At 42.2% G+C, this 16,587-nt stretch overlaps 1 protein-coding gene across 4 annotated transcripts; it reads left to right on the top strand.

The window, feature by feature from the left end:
• The first annotated feature begins 2,515 nt into the window (after positions 1–2,515).
• Positions 2,516–15,194, top strand: FAM177B (family with sequence similarity 177 member B). 4 transcript variants are annotated; one of them, XM_045809669.2, is made up of 6 exons: positions 2,516–2,634; positions 5,112–5,189; positions 8,507–8,860; positions 9,146–9,212; positions 11,586–11,683; positions 11,960–15,194. In XM_045809669.2, exons 3-6 carry the CDS (start codon positions 8,687–8,689, stop codon positions 12,140–12,142), a joined length of 522 nt encoding a protein of 173 aa, XP_045665625.1. In that variant the 5' UTR covers positions 2,516–2,634; positions 5,112–5,189; positions 8,507–8,686; the 3' UTR covers positions 12,143–15,194. The 4 variants fall into 4 exon arrangements, with proteins under 4 accessions (XP_045665625.1, XP_045665626.1, XP_045665624.1 ...); XM_045809670.2 differs by lacking the exon at positions 5,112–5,189 and adding an exon at positions 3,484–3,582; XM_045809668.2 differs by lacking the exon at positions 5,112–5,189 and adding an exon at positions 2,981–3,093.
• The last annotated feature ends 1,393 nt before the right edge of the window (positions 15,195–16,587 follow it).

Raw genomic sequence — 16,587 nt, 5'->3', positions numbered from 1 at the left:
AGAGGAAGAAGCAGGCTTCCAGCGGAGGAGCCTGATGCGGGGCTCAATCCCAGAATGCCGGGATCACGCCCTGAACCGAAGGCAGACGCTTAATGACTAAGCCACCCAGGCGCCCCGGGATTTTGATTTTTGACAAATATTTTTAGTTTTTTTTTAAACCAGTAACCATTAACGCAACACAAAAACCCTAATTCTTCCCAGGAACGTTTTCCCATGACAGACACACATGCATCGGTTGCTTCACGCCACACGAGTTCATCAAAGATCCAACACTCCTTGACCTTTCTGGTTTCTATTTATGTTTATTGGTGCTTACACCTCTGAAGCTCAAAGTAGGATTTCAGTTGGCCTGTGTCTGCCTCACTCATGTTATCCAGTGCGACGCAGTGGTGTGTTCTGTGGGAAACGGCTGGAGAGTCCTCTGTACTAAACTGTGCTTTGGAAACGAGGTGGCATTTTCAGTGCTATAGAAATGTACTGAGACATAAAACCCCATTCAAAAATCTTACATTCCAGAGTGTGCTTTAGAAAATACCACATTTTTAATCTCTTAATGTGTGTATAAAAATAAATTTGTAGGCGTCTGGGTGGCTCAGTCAGTTAAGTGACTGCCATCTGCTCAGGTCATGATCCCAGGGGCCTGGGATCAGGATAGATCCCCGCGTCAGGCTCCCTGCTCAGTGGGGAGTCCACTTCCTCTCTCTCTGCTATCCCCCCACCCCCCATTGTGCTCTCTCTCTCAAATAAAATCTTAAAAAAAAAACTTGCAAAGTCATTTGGGTTAGTATAATTTTGTGTCTAAAGACTTGATATTTGAGTCATTTGCTTAGATTTTACATTTTAATTTTATTTTTAAAGATTTTCTTTATTAGAGCACAAGTGGGGGGAGAGGAGCAGAGGGAGAGGGAGAAGCAGACTCTGCACTGAGCCCCATGCCCAGTCTGATCCCAAGACATTGAGATCATGACCTGAGCCGAAGGCAGATGCTTAACCGACTGAGCCACCCAGGCACCCCAACATCTTCATTTTTTTTTTTAATTTTATTTATTTATTCGACAGAGATAGAAACAGCCAGCAAGAGAGGGATCACAAGCAGGGGAGAGGGAGAGGAAGGAGCAGGCTCCCAGTGGAGGAGCCCGATGTGGGGCTCGATCCCAGAGCACCGGGATCACGCCCTGAGCCGAGAGCAGACACTTAACGACTGCGCCACACAGGCGCCCCCCAACATCTTCACTTTTAAACATGTTTTAGTAGTAAACTAAAGGGACTAAATTAAGGGGAGCCTACTCTGAAGTACTGAACAAGAGTCCACTTATCCAAAAGGTCAGAGCTATCACTTAAATGCAATTCAATATATTTAAAACCTTCGATATGCTTGAGGTAGGTGTGAGTTCATACTGTCATTCAGAGTGCTCCCTAGAGAAAATGTTTGTTCAGCAGTAGATTGAGTTTTATTCTCTAAAAAAATTTTTTTTAAAGTTTTGCTCGTTTATGTAATACCTACACCCACCCAACATGGGTCTTGGACTCATCTGGCCAGGTGCCCCTTGGGTTTTTACTGTCTACAACTTCTCAACTAGTTTCCCTCAAGCTACTAATCTCAGCCAACTCAGCCTCTCTGTTGGGCAGAGCGTAAGCTGGCTGGAGCTCCCAGGCTGGTCACCTCGAGGATTCCAGAGAATTTCCTACATCCTCTACCACGACATAGAAGAAGTTGAGAAATGCCCTCAGTAGTGTCTCTGTATCCACAGTGATTGGGTGCACAATTGTGCACGGTTCAATACTGAAAATAAAGATACAAAAATCCTGCCAGGTAATGTTCTGTCAGCAATTCTCACGGGGAACAGTGGTTGGTTGATAGACGTGTTCATCTTTGCTCAGCCACATAATTCCTCGCTCCACCCTGCCCTTTCCCCTCTAGGGTGAGTCACGGATTGGAGCCGGCCATTTTCCTCACATGAAATGGCGGGTAGATGCCGGTAGTGAATCCTGCTGTGTGAAGTGGGGCTTTGGCTGTCCAGGCCTGCGTTCAGCAGAGGCTCGATCTTCAGACCCCTCTGGGGAAGGGGGCACAGTGGAGGCTGGGAGTACCTGCCTTGGCTCTGTAAGCTCCTGGAGAGCATCTACCCCCACGGGGCTGCTCTGCTGTGTTTGAACCTGGTTCACCTGAAAACATGTCTCGATTAATGAAAACTGAAAGAACTCGGAAATTTTAGGTATGATGTCTTCCTGAGGTTAAATGCCGAGGTGTGGAACTAGTGTGTTATTTTGTTGGGACAGATTCCAATGCTGTGTGTTCCAGTGAAGGAGTTAATGAAATGATTAACGTGTAAAGGTAATGAGAAAAGTATTAAACAAAAGGCAGCTATTTTAGCATCAGGAATAAAGCCAATTACAAGTCTGTTCTCTCCTTTTTTTCCACTCTATTACATAATCCCTCCCCCCCTACACCTGTTCAAATGATCTAAACAGATGGTTCATTTATTAAACAAATACTGAGTTCCAGCCTCGTCTCGGTGGGGGCGGGAGATAGAGCAGGAAGCACACAGGTAAAGCCCCTCCCACTCTGGCCAGAGGACAGGCTGCAGGAAGCGGAGAGGGAGACAAGTGAAATACAGAGTATGCTCAATGATGGTAAGGACTAAAGAGACCCAATAGCGAGGTAGACTGTTGAGTGGTGGTGGCGGTGGTGAGGGGAACGGGAAGAGGCCTCCAGAGACAGAGTTGCTCAGAGCAGACCGTGTGTGTTAAAACCCTGAAGGAAGTGAGGGAACAAAGTCCGGGGGAGGAAAGCCTAGTCCTGGAACTGCGGGCACAAGGTGCCAGCCTGGAATCTGTGTTCAGGGAATGACAGTGCAAAGGCCAGTGTGTGGAGGGGGAATGAGTGAAGGGGAGAGCAGCACAAAATGAGATCAGACAAGTATTGGGGCCAGATCTACAGCCCTGCCGGCTATTGTAAAGACTTGGGCTTTTCTCCTAGGGGCCAAGCTAACCCCCTGGAGGGTTTTAAGCAGAGGAGTGACTTCAAAAACCCTGGCTGCCTTTTGAGTATAAACAGTAGGGGGCCAGTTAGAAGCCACTGCAACAATCCAGGTGAGCGATGATGGCCCAGACCAGTGTGGAGTGGTAGTACGAGGGTTCCAGAAATATCCCAGAGGATTTCCTGATGGACTTATGGGGTGGTGTGAGTAAATGAGAAGAAGCAAGAATGACTCCCAAGCTTCTGGTCTGAACTGGAAGTATAGAACTGCCATTAGTGAAACGGAAAGTCTCCCAGAGGAGGAGATAGGAGTGTGTGTCTAGGGGAGGTCTGTGCAGAAAGATAATGCACTGGAAGTGTGAGCAAAGCTTTAGGTATGTCAGGACTGAGAGGTCTATTAGACATCAAGAAGCGATGTTGGGTTGATGGGAGGATCTGTGAATCTGAGATCCAAGGGAAATCTGACCTGGAGGTAACACTGTTGGTTATCAATTTGTGTTTAGATAGTACTTAAAGCCATTGGGCCAAATAAGATCATCAACGAATAGATGAAAACAGAAGAGATCCAATCACTGAGCTCCAAGGTGCTCCAATATTGAAAGGTTAGAGAGATTATATGGTCTGTTAACTATACACTTAGGCACAATCCTTGATAAACTGGATTTGGGGTTTCTAAGAAACAAAAAGTAGAGGTGCTCATAAGAATTAAATGGAGATAAAAAGCATGTCATAGGGAGTATTTGGCCTTCCGAAGCTCACTTGCAAAATATTCATGTCTACATACATGGTGCGAAGTTGGTGGTACTCCCGAGGGTTTTGTAAATAAAAATAAGCAGATTCCAGGGGCGCCTGGGTGGCTCAGTCCGTTAAGCTTCTGTCTTCGGCTCAGGTCATGATCCCAGGGTCCTGGGATCAAGCCCCTCGTGGGGCTCCCTGCTCAGTGGGGAGTCTGCTCATCCCTCTCCCTCTGCCCCTCCCTTGGCTTGTGCTCTCTCTCTCTCTCTCTCAAATAAATACAATCTTAAAATAAGTAGATTCCACATTCTTCAGTAATTTTGCATAGCACGTCCTAAAAAGCCCATTAGGTGGCAGAAAAACATTCACTAAATCAACTATAAGCTAGGTCTCTTTCTTTGTTTTTCTTTCTCCTCACTCCATCCCTTTGAACCCCCCAGAATTAAAAGATATAAATGCCTATTTAACTCCCAACACTCTTATCATGAAGAACCCAAACCAGTATTTTCTTCAGAGAGCCAACAGGGACCTAAGATCTGTAATCTCGGTAACAGGTGAGCCAGGTGTGTGGGGGATGGGTACTTCACTTGGTTTGGAAATGTGTGAACTGAGAGATGGTCTTCAGAGGAGTAAAGTACGGTAAGAGAGTGGGACTGTTGGGCCCCATTCTTAAACTTTTTATATTTAAGCTTTTTAGCTTGGAGCAAGGTTGGGGGGGGGGAGTCTCAGAAGCAAAAGGTGAAAAGCTCGCTTGAAAAAAAATACACAAGATTTATCTTGGCGCTAGCTTAATGTACACCGAGTTACTAAATCTTTTCCTGCTTCTGTAGGGCGCTGGTCCCCAAACTTGCCTGCACAGTGGGATCACCTGGGCAGCTTCAAATATAACTGATGCCCATGTCCCACCATAGAGACTGTGATTTAAGTGGTCTGGGGAGTGGTCTGCCCTTAGAATTTCTTTCTTTTTTTTTTTTTTTTTAAAGATTTTATTTATTTATTTGACAGAGACAGAGACAGCCAGTGAGAGAGGGAACACAAGCAGGGAGAGTGGGAGAGGAAGAAACAGGCTCATAGCGGAGGAGCCTGACGTGGGGCTCGATCCCATAACGCCAGGATCACGCCCTGAGCCGAAGGCAGACGCTTAACCACTGTGCCACCCAGGCGCCCCTGCCCTTAGAATTTCTTAAAAGAACCTTAGATGATTCTAATCTGGACAAGTTTAACCGCCACTGGGTTTATGTAATGCCGTGTGTGTAATATCACTGACCTTCCCACAACTCAAACACGTCCCACCCTGTAAGACACACACTAGCACACGTCCACGTCAGCATATCCGAGGGCTCTGTATGGCCTCAGCCGAGTTCCACTGACTTATCATCTCCCGAACAACTTGCAGCCCCAAATTCTGTACTACTTTCAAAGCCAAACGTAACAAATAAAAGCAATGAAAGAAAACGCAGAGGGATAAAGGCAGGTGAGTGGCTTTTTAAAATGTTTCCATTTCCTTTTGACTATTGTTGTAGGATGTGTTTTTTGTCTCATGGCACTGACAAGGTGGTTTTAAACACCCAAGTAAAATGGTTACTTTTTGCTGCCCTTTGGCATCAGAAACTAAGTGGTAACAACCTTTCCTATTTCTTGCTGAGTGATACAGTCACTAGTCAGGCAGGGAAAACCCTGTGTATTGCTCAAGTCTCCTTAGAAGCCCCTGTGCTGGGCGGGTATCACATCACCTGGCTGCAGGTGACAAATTTCAGCCTTGACAGGCCTCGTGCAACTCTTACCTTTGCCAATGACATAAACTCAGCACCGTACCAAGAAGATCTGGTGACTTATTCACAGATACTGAAGGGCATGAAAAATTCTTTTCTATACTCAAGACCTTCCAATTGGACTAAGAATTAAATTTACATGAGACAGATTAATAGGAGAAAAAAATCAAAGTTTTATTACCTGCACACTGAGACCCAATAATGAAACTGAGACCCAAAGAAATGACCAAGGCAGGCAGTTTTTATACTTTTTAGACAGAGAATAAAGCTGTGAAGAATTGAGAGGACAAACTAAACGTTCAGAGCTTTAATTAGTAAGGACTTCTAAACAGACTTTGGGCTGGGGAGTAAATGAGTAAAAAGTAACGAGAGCTATTTGTACAGTCTTCTTGGCTCTAAATTTCCAAGTCTGGTACCTAGGGAGGGTACCTTTCACACAGATTTCCTGCTTTCAGGGGGACAGAGGAGGGTCAGAGCGTCCTTGCACAGGCTGGCTCTTAAGTAACTTTTATTTAAAATAATCAATATGCCGGGGCGCCTGGGTGGTGCAGTTGTTGAGCGTCTGCCTTCGGCTCAGGGCGTGATCCCGGCGATCTGGGATCGAGCCCCACGTCAGGCTCCTCCGCTATGAGCCTGCTTCTTCCTCTCCCACTCCCCCTGCTTGTGTTCCCTCTCTTGCTGGCTGTCTCTGTCAAATAAATAAATAAAATCTTAAAAAATAAATAAATAAAATAAAATAAAATAATCAATATGCCGAAGTCGCCTATCTTGGGGCAGCCTGCACTTGGCCCTTATGACACATAAATATATGAATATTCATATATACATAAACATATGTATTTCTGGTCTCAGTTGTTGCTGATCTGAAGTCAGCCACTAGTCTGTTACTCCTTTATAAGTAATCTGCCTTCTTTATTGTAAACTAAGATTTTCTGTAATTTCCATGGTCTAGGTTTGATTTATTTTTTAACCTTCTTAATGGTTCTTTATGTTTCCTATATTTGAGGATTTATGTCTTTCTTCAAATATCGAAAATTCATAGTCATTTCCTCTTCAAACACTATGTCCCCTGTTCTATTCACTTCTTCTGAGCTCCCAGTCAACATGTATTGAAATTTCTCACCGATTTTTCATCTCAAAACTTTTCTTTCCTGTTAACGGAAGATATACCTCTTTATGCTGTGTTATGAGAGCTTTCTTCATAGGATAGGCTTATCCTATGTTGACTCTATATTTCATTTCTAGAATTTCTGTTCAGTTCTTTTTCAAGTCAACCTGTTCCTCTTGGATATTATGTTTTGTTTCCTTTATCCCTTTGAATATATGAAACATACTCATTTTCAAGTTTTGTGTTTTTCTATTATTCCTAACTCTTGGGTGAAGACTCTCCCAATTTTTTCTTCTGCTTACCCTTCCTCAAGATGGTTGGCTTCTTCCCGTGATGTGTAAGTTTTTCCCAAGTGCCTTCTCGGCAAGAGTTGTGTTTAGTGGAGATCCAGCGTACCCTGTCTTGCTGACAGTTCCCTCCAGGGCGGCTTTGGCTTGCTTCCAACAGAGTTCTGGCTTACGCTGCCTTTAGGTCCCGTAGCTTCACTTCGGGTCCTCAAACCACCGGAGGACTACGAATTTGGCCACACGCAGCATTTGGTACTGGCCTGGGGTTCCAGTATTTTTCAGGTGACTATCTCTACCCATGTTGCCAGGAGATGACAAATTACTTTGCCACTTCTGTAAAGCAGTAGGCAGTTCTTCTAGTCCTTATTTTATGGGTAAGATTGTACCTTATTATCTTGGCTTTATGAGGGTGTTTCACTTGGGCTCCTCACACTCACAGCATCTGTGATGTGGGCTCTCCTCTCCGCATCTGTGTTAAAACTTCAACCCCCAATGCCTATTTCTGAAACCCTCAGGAACCGCGTCAGCTTTAACTCACCCTTAGGACTTGGAGATTTCCTTCTTTTGTGGATACGTAGGCTTCCTTCTTTCTGGTCTCTCTCTCTGCCTTAGTACAGCTTGAGTTAATATTTTTTTATTTGTTTAATCTTGTGTATTTGGAACAGGAAAGAAGTCGTTCACATCAGCTCAGTCTGCCATATTTGCTGATATAATCTTAAAATATATTAAGTACTAATTAAGACAATAGTGTGCTTACCACATGAGAATAGTGTCTAATACATATGTTATTATGTGATAGGTCCTTAATAATAGCTAGCTTTTACTAGACACTTGCTGTTTGCTAAGAATTGTTCTAATTCTGTGGTGTGTCTTTACTCATAGAACTCTCATTTTAAAAGGTTGGTACTATATTCAAACATACACTCAAACTGTATTACTCTTATTTTATAGATAAGGAAAAGGCACAGAGATACTAAGTAAAAGGATTTTTAAAAAAGATTTTATTTATATGTTTGAGAGAGAGAGTGAGTGAGTGAGCGAGAGAGAAGCATAAGCTGGGGGGAGAGGCAGAGGGAGGGGGAGGAGCAGAGTCCCCACTGAGCAGGGATCCTGACATGGGGCTCCATCCCAGCAAGTAATGAATCATGGAACTTTACATCAAAAACTAGAGGTGTACTGTATGGTGACTAACATAATATAATAAAAGGTTATTATTTAAAAAAAAAAAAAGGACTCCAGAATCATGACCGAAGCCAAAGGCAGACACTTAGCAACTAAGTCACCCAGGCGCCCCTCTTTGCTCATATTACAATTGAGTTTTTTTTGTCTTTTACTTATTGAATTATAATAGTTCTTTACATATTCTGAAAAGAAATCCTTTACCAGGTATACTTGACAATTTTTTCCTTCTTTGTGTAAAGCCTGCCCTCTTAATCACAACACATATTGCCTCTCACTATTTATTGAAATAACTGGGAATTTTCCATAGGTTAATGGCCTCGTCCTACTATTATTTGTTGGTTTTGTAATTAATAAGGGGTAAGGACACCCTGTTGAAAGTTTTGTTTGGAGACTCAAAGTTCACATTTTCACTACTAATTAAATTTTTTCCATTTTGGTACAGAACTGAACAGTCCTTGTTGGATTTGAAGAACTGATGAGGTCACAGCTATGATTACATCTGAAGTCTCTAGCTTTACCATCCACTGAAAATAGCTAGGCACCTCTCAGCTATATAAACACTTCCCAGGGCCACGTGACCTAAGGTGCCCTGCTTTTAACTCCGTAGTTGTTTTATTTTCTTATGGAAAAAGACAATTTCCAGGAGTCAGAATTAGAGAAGAGTGGATCTCCCAAAAGAACGACTCCCAAAAGAATTATCCATTTCATTGATGGAGACATCATGGAAGAATATACCACAGAGGAGGAGGAAGAGGAAGAAAAAAAGGAACAGAAAACAAATTCAACACATGATCCTGTAAGCTTAGGGTATAAATATTAGCGAACATGGGGGCTGGGTGAATGAGAGATTAAGCCAGACTAGGTTTGTAGAAAATATAGTTTTAAGCTAACTCCTTGTTCCCCTTGGTTTGCTTTCTAGATTCACTTATAGTCAACTCATAATTTTGTTAACTTTGTATTTCTCCTCTATGAGAAAGAAAATGAAATATACCATAAAGCATTTGAAACCTCTACATGAAACACTTTGTATCAGCACTCCTGTTAATAATTACTCTAACTTGATTTTTCTCTCTTTTTTCAGTCTACACTTTCATGGGGGCCCTATCTGTGGTTTTGGGCAGGGCAAATAGCAAGCACCTCGTTTTCTAGTAAGTACTGCCCAGGTTATTTATTTATTTATTTATTTTGTCCTAAATACTCAAGGATAGACTTACAGACGCTCAGAGTTAGGGTTTCCAATAGTTTATTCCACTCCACGGCATCCTGGAGAAGGGACAACTCGGTCACTTCTCGATCCTGCTTCAACATTCCCGAAGGCATAGAGCCTCACATCTTTAGGCAGACGCTCCCGTCTCTTTCAAACCGTTTTTAGTAAATTCTAGCTTATATTTTGTCTTCTTTTAAAGTTATTCCCACTGATCTTAGTTGTCTTTCTTAAGACCATATAAAACAAGTCTAGATTCCTCTTTCGTAGGACAGAGTGGCAAATATTTGAAGACAATAGCCTCTCTCAAACCCCTGTTGACTCTATCTGAATAAACTTTCAAGTATTTTTTTAAAATATTGTTGTACGACACAGTTCCAAGTTCCCTCATCATAATCGCTCTGTTATGAATAAGAACCTCATTGACCCTTCCCAGGGACATAGTGGATGGCCTAAGTGGCTATTTATAACAGATGAAATACGAAATTTTAACATTCACCAATTTTCTTTTTTTTTTTTTTTTTTAAAGATTTTATTTATTTATGTGACAGAGAGACAGCCAGCGAGAGAGGGAACACAGTAGGAGAGTGGGAGAGGAAGAAGCAGGCTCCCAGCGGAGGAGCCCGATGTGGGACTCGATCCCGGAACGCCGGGATCACGCCCTGAGCCAAAGGCAGACACTTAACGACTGCGCTACCCAGGCGCCCCACCAATTTTCTTTAAAACACAACTGGTGACACCTAATTACTTATTTCCTCCTAATTTGCATATGCTTGTCTGGGCAATGGGAAGGAAACAACTTTAAAAATGTGAGAAAATACGAAGTATAGCTCTAGCTCTGAGGAATTGATCTTCATTCATTCATTAGATAAACATTTATTGAGCGCCAATATGTGTTTGGCACCGTGTGGGTCCCTGGAACACAAAGACAAATGACAGTCTTTGCTTTCAAGGGACTCAATATTCAAAGGATATGATAGGCCAGTAAACATGCCTATAATTATAATTTGTTGCCACATCACCGGGGTAGAGGGGGCATAGGGACTACCGATTGGGAGACTCAGTAATGCCGATATAGGGAGGCAATATCCTCAGAGTGCCTTGAAAGTATGGCTAAGGTCAGTGTGTAGACCATGCAAGTCACTGGGGGTGGGGGAGGGGAAGGAAGTCTTTAAATTACAGTAAAAAGTAATGATGGGGTGATTTAGTCAGATAGTATGAGCCTTAAAGGACTTTCACATCAGGGTAGAGGGTTGCGGATTTGGAAGTTACTTTGGGACTGGGTGAGATACTAATCTTGCCTCAACCATAATACATTGGCAGAAAAAATGCCATCTTCCAGCGTTCTGTGCTTTAGCTAGGGCAAGACTGTTTAAAGAGATGAAATGTTTTGGAGAGAGAAAGCCTTAGGAGACTAGGTCCGGTGACAAAAGCAAAACCCACTACAGTGATATGAAAATGTGAAGGACAACAAGAACTGCAGTGATTTCCACGTTAGGCTTTGACTGAAGATGGCAAGGACAGGAGGCAAGGGGAATCAAGCTGGCTTCCAGGTTCCAAGCAGGACTGCAGCATTCAAGCACATCTGCATGGGGCTTCCAGGTGGCAGTAGAAGCATAAATATGCTAGCACTCAGCACCCTGGTCTCCACACGGAAACTCTGGATAGAGCTGACGCCCGGATGAATGTGTAATGAGTGTTTTCAATTGAAAACTCTAGTAGGACATAAACAGGAAAACTTCCCAAGATTTATTCTAATATTTTAGAAACTTCTCTTACACACATGTACCAGGCATGGTGGCAAGCAAACAGATTAAAGAGCTAGAGTATTTTGAAAACCATTTTAATGTGTCATACGAGCAACATCCCAAAAAGAGGAATCAGTCATGGGGATCAGAAAATTGTGTCATGGGGAAGTGGGGTGACAGACATCCTATAATTTTAAAGGAAAACATTTCTAGGAGACATCTTCAGGAAACCACGATCAATGCTAAAGCTTTATCCCTAAATTTTACAACCAAAGCATCTACGCTGATTGCTCAGGACCAACGCTGACCCTGGGTAGTAAGTATTTTGAAAGTCTCTCCTGACATACCCATCTGGAAAGGATAATTTAGACGTCATCCCTCGTGAAGTGAGAAGAGTTAGCAATTCCTTTGGAGTCCTAGAACTTTTTGAGGGTCCAGAGCAATGAAAATCTTTTGTCAGCCTTAAAGTTAAGTGTAGTAATGGATCACCTGGGCAAGTTTAAACTCTTGCCCCCTCAATTGACTTTGTTATTAACTCAGCTTACCTAAGTGCTTGTTCTTTCTTTTAGCATGTGAATTCCTTGGTGGAAGATTTGCTACCTTCTTTGGTCTTAATCAACCCAAATATCAGTATGCGTTAAATGAGTACTATAGAACACAACATAAGGTATGTGACATCCTGATGGGGGAAGACCGGTTGCTTCCGCTTCATATAAATTATTCTTCCACCTGGTAATCATGTACAATTTCACTCCATGGTACTTCGTAGTTGCCTTTCTTGTGTGAAGTTCGAATGTCATGAGATGGGTTGTAGAGTTGGTTGAATGTGAAACCTGCGATCACTTAAATAAAGGAGCTTCTTACAGGGCTGTCTCTGCAAGGGGGGGAGTTCAGAGGTACTTGGTTTGCAGTTAAAACTTTTCTGTGTTGCTCTCTATACCAGGAAAGTGACAAGGAAATTGAAGGGAATGGATCAAAGGCCCAGCCAACCAAGGTTCCTAATGAAAAGTGTCACCTGGAGGCTGGGAGCCAGGAGTATGGAACCAGACAACACGACATTGCAGGAAGTGTTCCTCAGCAGAGCGCCTCATCCAGGGAGAGCCTGGCAGCAGATTCCAGCTCATAATGAGCCCCAGGACTGCAGTTCCTCTGAATGTCTGTTCCACCCATTGATGACCGTGGCAACAGCACGACAGGTTGTGCTTCTGAGACAGATGTGATCTTACTCTCCTTGTGATTTATTCTCTAGCATCCAGTGATTGTAAGCATTAATGAGAATTATGGATGCTTTCTCAATCTTATAAGCCCCCCAAGTGAACCCCCCTTCAGTGATGCAAGTCTTGCTAGTCAGTTGTGATCTCTTACTGATGTTTGCACAGAAATGTAAATTCCTTATGGAATTTGGTTCTGGTGGGGGTTTTTTGTTTGTTTGTTTGTTTTAAAGATTTTACTCATCCATTTGACAGACAGACAGCCAGTGAGAGAGGGAACACAAGCAGGGGGAGTGGGAGAGGAAGAAGCAGGCTTCCAGCGGAGGAGCCTGATGTGGGGCTCGATCCCAGAACTCCAGGATCACGCCCTGAGCCGAAGGCAGCCACTTAATGACTGAGCCACCCAGGTGTCCCTGGATCTGGCGGTTTTGGACTGAAACTCTTCATCACGGGGCTAGGGTGCAGAAAAGAAGCTCTCTTCCTCAGAAGAAATTTTGGGCATTATGAAGTCTAAATAAGTCCCCTTTCAGAGTTTGATGTGAGGTGTGTGTTTTCCAACAGCCACCTGGCTTAGTTGGGGCTTGCTTTACAACAAGCAAACATCGCTAGTAACTTTGTTACAATCTATCAAAGTCATTGAGAATTGGGTACGTTCTCTCCCACACAATTAGAAAAAATAATCTAAACTAGGAAAAAGTATTTGGAAAAATGGATGATTTTGTTTATTTGCAGCAAAATTTCAAAACCTGGGAAGATCAAACATGGAAATCATAGCTAGATATCACAGGTTGTGCTGGCCAGAGGTCGCTGTGAAACAATAGAGAAACACAGGACTTGCAGTAATAAGACCTGAGGTCAAGTCTCAATTCTACCATTTACTAGTTGTGTGATTTTAGGTGTCCAGATTTCTGAGCTCTTGTCCCCTTCTTTGTAAAATAGAGGTGGCATGTATTTGTTCCTCAAGGGTTACTGTTAACAACAATGAGATAATGAATGCAAAAACACTTTTAAAACTGTGAATATTCAATGTTAGTGCTTAATTAACGGCTGTTCTAGACTGTTACCTTGAAAGTCCCAAAGAACCATGTCTTCTGGAATTCACGCCCTGGTACCGTCCCATCTATACCGATGGCTTGGCCACATGACTTGTTTCGGCCAATGAGATAGTAGCAAACGCGACACAAGTGGAGGCTCGATGAGCACTTGCAAATAGGAGCCTGTCCTCTTAGAATCTCCACCTTGTAAAGAAGCTTGGGCTAGACTTCTCAAAAATGAAAGGCCACATGGGAAGAGATTTCCAAGGATGAAAGACTGCCTCGCACATTCCAGTCCCAGCCAAACTCCTCACCAGATGGAGGCACATAAATGAGCTTCTGTTATCCTGTGTGGAGCGCGTGAACCCAGTGGCTGAGTCAAGTCAACCCACAGAATCACGAGAAATGACAAATCGTTATTGTTTTAAGTTTTGGAGTGGTTTATTATGCAGTCATATGTAACTGAAATAATAGCTCTAAGAGAACGGGAAGTTGGAATTGATTTGATATGAAATCAAGAAGAAGGCCTGGAGAATAAGGTGTCGTTGGTTGAATACATGAGAATAAAATAGGTTTTCCTGCATAATCGGACAATTCTAAAAGCTCAGGGGCCTGAAACAACAAAATTTCTTTCTTTCTCATGAGAAGTCCGCTGTCAGTTCAGGTGGCTTCCCAGAGCATTGGCTCAGTGATGCATACATCTTTGATCTTACGGTTCCTCCATCCTGTGATGCTCTCAGGGTTGCTGAACAGAGATGGAGAGGACAGTTGAGCACCAGCAATCAACGTCTCCCCTAAGAATGAATCATGTCACTTCTGATCACATTTCTTCCACCAAAGCAAGTCACATGGCCACAACTAACTATAAGGGGTGTGAGCCTCTTAAGACAGCTGAGAAGAGGAAACACTTTCTTCTAGTGGCAGTATGGGATAAATGATAGGCTCAAGGGTCAATATGATATTGATTTAATCTCAGCTCTGCTGTCCCTGGTCACCCAATGGCCCTGTGCAAATGGCTCAACTTTGCAATGTTCCTATGTGTAAAACAGATCTGATACAGGCTGCAAATTCAATTTGAACTAGCTTATGCAACAAAAAAAGAATTTTTTGGAGGGATATTGAGGTGTCTCATGGACCCCAAGGGCACATAAATTTTAGTAGGTCTAGAACAAATTCAGTAAACATATACATAAGCAATACTCTCTCCAATTCTCATCTTTCTTACACATGAGGAAGAAAGATCACTCAATAGCTCTTTTATTTTATAATCTTTATTTTTTACTGAGAGATAACTGAACCTATAATATTAGAATAGTGTCAGGTGCACAACCTAATGATTAATGTTGGTATATCTTATGAAATGATCCTCAGAGTTAGTCTGGTTAACATCCACCACACAGTTATAATTTTTTTTCTTGTGATGAGAGCTTTTAAGATCTACTCTTTTAGCAACTTTCAAATATACAACGTTATTGACTACATTCATCATGCTGTATCATTCCATCATCATGACTTACTTATTTTATAACTGGAAGTTTGTACCTTTTGACCACCTTCACTGATTTCACCCACCCATCATCCCCCACCTTTGGCAACCACCAATCTGTTTAGCGTATCTGTGAGTTTGGATTTTTGTTGGTCGGTTGGTTTTTAGATTTCACATGTAAGTGCGATTACGTGGTATTTATCTTTCTTTGTCTGACTTATTTCACTTAGCATAATCATGCCCTCAAGGTTTATCCATGTTGTTGCAAATAACAAGATTTCCTTCTTTTTCAAGGCTACAGAGTATTCCACTGTGTGTGTGTGTGTGTGTGTGTGTGTGTGTGTGTGTATGCCACATTTTCTTTATCCATTCACGCAATGATGGTTCCTTAGGTTGCTTCTGTGTCTTGGCTATGCAAATAGTGCTGTAATAAACATGGTGCCTATATCTTTTTCAGTGAGTGTTTTCATTTTCTTTGGATAAATGCCCGTAAATGGAATTGCTGAATCATGTGGTGGTTCTACTTTAATTCTTGAGAAACCTCCATACGGTTTTCCATAGTAGCAGCACCAATATATTTTGCCACCAAGAATGCACGAATGTTTCCTTTTCTCCGCATCCTCACTAACACTCGCTTTTTCTTGTCTTTTTGATATGAGCCACTCTAACAGGAATGAGGTACGATCTCATTGTGGTTTCAATTTGCATTTTCCTGATGATTAGTGATGTCGAGCCGCTTTTCCTCTATCTGTTGGCCATGTGTAGATCTTCTTTGGAAAAATGTCTATTCAGATCCTCTTCCCATGTTTTTAGTCAGATTCCTTTTTTTTTTTTTTTTGCTATGGAGTTGTATAAGTTCTTTGTATATCTTGGGCATTAACCCCTTATAAGCCATATGATTTGCAAATATTTTCTCCCCTTCACGAGGTTGTCTTTTCATTTTGTTGACAATTTTTTTTGCTGAGTAGAAGCTTTTTAGTTTGATGTGGTTCCACTTGTTTACTTTTGCTTTTGTTGTTTTTGTTTTTGGTGTCAAATCAATAGCATTTTGTAACTCACCTGTTCAAGTCTGCCTCTCAGTCCCAATTCCAAACACACAGGACATAGAATCTGATTAGCCCATTTTTGCTCAGGTGACCATCCATCATCATCTTATCAATTGTGACCAGGGAAGTGGAGTCAGGTAGCAGCGACACGAATATAGGACCTACATTCGGGAGAGCAAGATTCTCAGGAGAAGAGGATTAAAGTGAACTAGGCAGACACACCCCGTGACTGTTCTAAGGATAAAATGCGAAAATTGAGAAAAAGCACATGGCTCTAATTACGTACTTAACCCATAATATCAGTTATAATTGTTAATACTGATAAGAATTGTGGGTTGAAGGAGTCTGAATGGTTTATCCCCACAAAGGATTCAGTCTTAGTTCTTCATCTGACAAGCCTTGTTAGTCCAATTTCAAGATAAAGTAAATCTGAGCTTCTGATATGGCAGGAAAAGAGGCTAAGCCCACCAGTTAAGTATTGGTCATTTGTGCCTCGGATGTCAGATCACACTAAAACCCTGTCCCTGCTTTATCTGCTAAGTTGCTTCAAAACAGACCCCATGATGGACTCTTTTTTACCCATCTACTTTTCCTAAAAATTAACTGTACCATGGAAGATATCCACTTATTGCTGATTCCAGAGAACTAGGCGAGCCAAAGTGTAATATTTGCAGGAGTGAATTTTATCTAGCAAATAGTATATTCTCAATCTATTTTTCTTTTCCTCTGAAAGAATGGAGGTTGCCTTCCCTTAATGTCAGGGACCATATGCAAATCAGTCAAATCTTGAGCTA

The sequence above is a fragment of the Ursus americanus genome, chromosome 2 (assembly GCF_024610735.1).
Source record: "Ursus americanus isolate L20-20 chromosome 2, mUrsAme1.1.p, whole genome shotgun sequence".
NCBI lineage: Eukaryota > Metazoa > Chordata > Mammalia > Carnivora > Ursidae > Ursus > Ursus americanus.
The sequence above is the reverse complement of the archived record's forward strand: the minus strand, read 5'-3'. Positions and strand labels throughout refer to the sequence as shown.